The sequence below is a fragment of the Pseudorasbora parva genome, chromosome 11, assembly GCF_024679245.1.
Source record: "Pseudorasbora parva isolate DD20220531a chromosome 11, ASM2467924v1, whole genome shotgun sequence".
Taxonomy (NCBI): Eukaryota; Metazoa; Chordata; class Actinopteri; order Cypriniformes; family Gobionidae; genus Pseudorasbora; species Pseudorasbora parva.
Genome location: NC_090182.1, coordinates 3017789 through 3023243, shown reverse-complemented (window position 1 = coordinate 3023243; position 5455 = coordinate 3017789). Strand labels below are relative to the sequence as shown.

General features: G+C 40.6%; 1 protein-coding gene across 1 annotated transcript; it reads left to right on the top strand.

Annotated features, from left to right (window-relative positions):
• The first annotated feature begins 498 nt into the window (after window positions 1–498).
• Window positions 499–4269, top strand: LOC137092161 (E3 ubiquitin-protein ligase TRIM35-like). The gene is made up of 6 exons (XM_067456421.1): window positions 499–1029; window positions 2574–2669; window positions 2784–3014; window positions 3125–3147; window positions 3230–3348; window positions 3725–4269. The coding sequence occupies exons 1-6, from the start codon at window positions 634–636 to the stop codon at window positions 4267–4269; spliced, it is 1410 nt and encodes a 469-aa protein (XP_067312522.1). The 5' UTR covers window positions 499–633.
• Window positions 4270–5455: the final 1186 nt, after the last annotated feature.

Sequence of the window (5455 nt, the reverse complement as noted above, 5' to 3'; positions counted from 1 at the left end):
TCCTTCCATCATTTGCTCCACTCACAATCCAGTTGTTTGCCAACTACAGAATCGACCAGTTCTGAACATTTATTTTAATGAGACACAACTGAATAATCGAGCATAATGAGTCCAGGCAGTGGGTTATGGGTAATGTAGTCCATGATAAGACAGCACAAGAGTCTGGAGGAGAGCCCCCTAGTGGAGATCATGAGCTCTACAGCTGGAGGATGAGACAGTCTTATATTAGAGACACTAGCAGTTCATCAAAGGACAATCAGTTTTGGGTTTTTGGTATCAAATTATGTCAATGTACACGTTTATGTAACTGACTTAAAGTTATTAAGTATTAAAGAAAAAAAAGATGTCTTGTGAGAAAGAAAACTTGTGACTAGTTTTAGTGGTTTATGTAACACCAGAAACTCCACCCTCTTACAAACCCTATCAGGAAGAGACTAGTCTTATTATTTCTTACTTTCGTTTTTACTGAAAGCTGAAACGAGTCAGAGCTGTGAAGGACAGAGAAGGACACTTTATATTAGGATTATTGTGTGTTTCTGAATTAGTTTTTTATTGTAATTATTAACTTTTCAAAGCAAAGATTAGAAAGTGAAAGTAAATTGTAGATTATCGGATCTTTTACAAGACGAGGAAATGGATTCAAAATCTGCTGAAGAGCTTTCTTGTCCTATTTGCTATGAAATCTTCAAGGTTCCTGTTTTTCTGTCCTGTAGTCACAGTATTTGTAAAGAGTGTCTACAACAGTTCTGGAAAACTCAGGAAACTCAGGAGTGTCCCGTCTGCAGGAGAAGATCCTCAAGAGGTGATCCTCCAGTTAATCTCACGTTAAAAAACTTGTGTGAATCGTTGATAAAGGAGAGAAATGAGAGGCGATCATCAGAGTCTGAGGAGATCTGCAGTTTACACAGTGAGAAACTCAAACTCTTCTGTCTGGAGGACAAACAGCCTGTGTGTTTAGTGTGCATAGTATCAGAGAAACACACCAAACACACATTCAGACCCTTCAGTGAAGTGGTTTCAACTTACAAGGTAAGACAAATGTCTCTCATTTCATGTGATAAATACAGTGCTAAACAGACACACATACTATTTGTGTACGCAATAGACTAGTAGACATGGCCACAGGAGTATAAATCAAGCTCTCGGCCTGCAGACGCTTCTACACACATTAGTGTAAGAATGGGTCGCTCTCAGGAGCTCAGTGAACTCAAGCGTGGGGCCGTGATAGGCTGACACCTGTGCAATAAGTCCATTCCTGACATTTCCTCACTACTAAATATTCCACGCTCAACTGTTAGTGGGATTATAACAAAGTGGAAGCGATTGAGAACAACAGCAGCTCAGCCACAAACTGTTAGGCAACATAAAATCCCAGAGCGGGGTCAGCACATGCTGAGGGTCACAGTGTGTAGAAGTTACAAACTTTCTCCAGAGTCAACAGCTCCAGACCTCCAAACTTCTGTGTCCTTCAGATGAGCTCAAGAACAGCGGAGAGAGCTTCATGGAATGGGTTTCTATGGCCGAGCAGCTCATCCGAGCCTTACATCACCAAGAGCAATGCAAAGCGTGGGATGCAGTGGAGTAAAGCAGCCGCCACTGGACTCTAGAGCAGTGAGACGTGTTCTCTGAGTGGCCAATCACGCTTCAGTCTGACAATCCCATGGACGAGTCTGGGTTTGGCGGTCCCCAGGAGAACGGGACTTGCCTGACTGCATTGTGATAAGTGTAAAGTTTGATTGAGGGGGGATTATGATGCGGGTTGTTTTTCAGGAGTTGGGCTTGGCCCCTTAGTTCCAGTGAAAGGAACTCTCAATGCTTCAGCATACCAAGACATTTTGGACAATTTCATGCTCCGAACTTTGTGGGAAGTTTGGGGACGGCCCCTTCCTGTCCCAGCATGACTGCGCTCCAGTGCTCAAAGCGTCGGTCCATAAAGACATGGATGAGGAGTTTGGTGTGGAGGAACTTGACTGGCCTGCACAGAGTCCTGAGCTCAACCCGATAGAACAGCTTTGGGATGAATTAGAGCGGAGACTGAGAGCCAGGCCTTCTCGTCCAACATCAGTGCCTGACCTCACAAATGAGCTTCTAGAAGAATGGGCAAAAATCCCCATAAACACACTCCTAAACCTTGAGGAAAGCCTTCCCAGAAGAGCTGAAGCTGTTAGAGCTGCAAAGGGTGGGCCGACTCCATATTAAACCCTACGGATTAACAATGGGATGGCATTAAAGTTCATGTGCATGTAAAGGCAGGCGTCCCTAAACTTATGGCAGTATAGTGTACTTTCAGTTCCTGTATTTGCATTTGTACACCCACAAATTTACAACTGCATGGATAATAATTAAGAATTGGCCATTGCAAAAAAACACATTTGTTTGGTGATTTCTTGATGTTCATCATTTGCAGTTAAATCATTTAAAGATATATGTCCTGCCATTTTCAGGCACAAATGCTTCTGAGATTAACACATTCAGTATAAAAATATTAATATAACAATAAAAACATCCAGATACACAATGTTTAAACCTCTTAAAGCTTCATCAGTTTCACAGATTTTCATCTTAACCTGTAGGAGGAATTTAATACAGCGCTGACGTCCTTACAAAACAAGCTCAAACATGGAGAAGAAATGAAAGGAAAGTGTGATAAAACAATCCAACACATCGAGGTGAGGATGTGTAAAGAGTTAAACACTCAACATTCACACACACAGTTTATTATTGACATTAGTAGAGTGTGTGTTCACACAGAGCTGACTGAAGTGAATGTGATGTGATTTCAGTCTCAAGCTGAGCACACAGAGCGTCAGATTAAAGAAGAGTTTGAGAAGCTTCATCAGTTTCTCAGAGACGAAGAAGAAGCTACAATCACTGCACTGAGGGAGGAAGAGGAGCAGAAGAAGCAGAGGATGAAGGAGAAGCTGGAGGAGATGAACACACACATCTCAGCTCTTTCACACACAATCAGAGACATGGAGGAGATGATGAAAACCAATGACGTCTCGTTTCTAAAGGTGACCAATCAATCTGGCTTCATTCTTTGAGCATAAAACAACTTGAGCCTCACTGACAATGAGAGTGTTTGATAAGATATTAACATGTTTTCAAACTCTATATTTTCCAGAACTTTAACGCCTCAATGGAAAGGTGAGTGAGCTGCTCGTATCTCTTCTCTCAGTGGATCTGAACTCAAATTCACTGCAGTTCTGACTCCTGAATGTTCCTCCAGAGTCCAGATCCCACAGCCGGATCCACAGATGAGTTCTGGAGCTTTGATTGATGTGTCCCGTTATCTGGGTAACCTGCGGTCCAGAGTCTGGAAGAAGATGCTGGAAACTGTCCAACACAGTGAGTCTCAGCAGATCTGACACCAGCGCAAAACATCCTTCAGATAGAAACACACACAACATTAACATCTGATAGAAATATATTTAATAATCACTGGAGTTTCTGAGTGAATCTGAACTGTATTTCAGAAGATCATCAGATCATACAGTGAACTCATAATGACTACAGAAGTCTGTTCCTCATGGTCTCTGCTTATGTATTAGGATACAATAGTGTTTATTGAATATGATATTAAACCTGAAGCCTCAATCCATTCTGACAGAAACTGACAGACCATTGTCATGATAGCAGGATTAATAGAAAGTCTTTATATGTGTTTTATATTTACATTTCTGATCATATTTCATCCTGTAATCTGATGTTCTTCTCTTTGCAGCTCCGTTGACTCTTGATCCAAACACAGCACATCCTCATCTCACACTCTCGTCTGATCTGACCAGTGCGTCGCTCAGTCGTGTAGATAAAACACTTCCTGATAATCCAGAGAGGTTTGACAAGTGTCTGTGTGTCCTGGGATCTGAGGGCTTTAACTCAGGAACACACTGCTGGGATGTGGAGGTCGGTGACAGTACAGGCTGGACTCTTGGAATAACCACAGCATCAAACCAGAGGAAGGGAGAGGATTTCTCTGACTCTAATGTCTGGTGTGTGGGGTACGGGAACAGCGAATACTTCTCTCAATCCCCAGATCAACCCATCACTGTCTTTCCTGTTAAAGTGAAGCTTCAGCGTGTGAGAGTTCAGCTGGACTATGACAGAGGAACAGTGTCATTCTCTGATCCTGTAACTAACACACATTTACTCACATTCAGGACGTCCTTCACTGAGACTGTCTTTCCAATCTTAGGTAATGGCTGCAGAACTTCCCCTCTGAGGATCTTACCAGTTAAACTGATTATTACAGCAGAAAATCACAGTTAAATCTGCTTCTGCTTCCAGATCAATGGGTTATTGATGTGATATGGTACAAATTAAATAATTAATTATTGTCATAATTTAAAATGCAGTGAATGGTTAAACATTTATTTGTCTTATGGACCTGTTGTTATAAAAATTGCTTTGTCTTTTGATTCTTTACATTTTTGAGCCCAATCTCAGAATTGTCCTGTGGTGTGACCGTCTCAAGCATGGGTCAGTAAACTACAACTTTCATAAATTAAAAAGAAAAGCATAAATATAATCTGGGGCAGGGTGAGTACAGTTTTTTGAGCACTTTGTTATTTTGGCTTGGATTTTAATTTCTTGAAATATGAACTGAATTTAGAAATGCTTGGCTGTGTTTAATAAACTAAATGTATTTTTGAAATGAAGACGGCGTTTGGAGTGGAGTGTGTGTTAAATAATCACTGTTCCCTGAATCAACGGCTCAAAACAAGAGGCCGACCTAAGAGTTCACTGTAAAAAATCCCCATAACATTTACGGTAAAACAAACGGCAGCTGTGGTCGCCAGAACTTCACCGTAAGAAATACGGTAGCAACATTTTAGGTTTTACAGATTTAAGTTAAATTTACAGTAAATAACTGTATTTCATTGACTGAAATAATGTTGAATTGCCAACCTATTGAAATGCTAATATCTGTGATGTACCTTTGATATACACTGACAACCAATCACAGTGGAGATGAGTCACATGACGAATCAAAGCTCAGGAGGATAATAGTGATGGGAAGTTCGGTTCTTTTCCGCGAAACGGTTCTTTGGGACAGTTCGTTTCCATGATCCGGTTAAAAAAAACGGATCACCGATTCTTTTACGTCTTTACGTAATGACGTCATTTCTATCATCCCGGCGGATGAAAATACATTCAAACACATCCATATAAAGTATTTGTAATCAAAACTTAGTATAGTAATAATTATAATTGACATCATCATCATCTTGGAAACATTTTTTTCATTTATGTTTTGCAACAGCACTCAATACAGTTCACCAAACCGAACTGAATCGATTGTTACAACATCTACTTCAAGATATTAGTTTTATTTCTAGTTTGAGAGACTGTCACTGTCGTGCAAACTCTGATGTTTCACACGATTAAATAAACTTACATTGACATAATAGGCCTACTTACACAAATCCTCAGTGTTCAGTGTGTACAGTGCTCA

Excerpts from the sequence above, each read along its gene's own strand:
- LOC137092161 (XM_067456421.1), top strand. The coding sequence starts at position 634 with ATGGATTCAAAATCTGCTGAAGAGCTTTCTTGTCCTATTTGCTATGAA. Across the intron at positions 1,030-2,573 it reads AAGTGGTTTCAACTTACAAG|GAGGAATTTAATACAGCGCT; the intron begins GTAAGACAAATG and ends CTTAACCTGTAG. Across the intron at positions 3,015-3,124 it reads ATGACGTCTCGTTTCTAAAG|AACTTTAACGCCTCAATGGA; the intron begins GTGACCAATCAA and ends TATATTTTCCAG.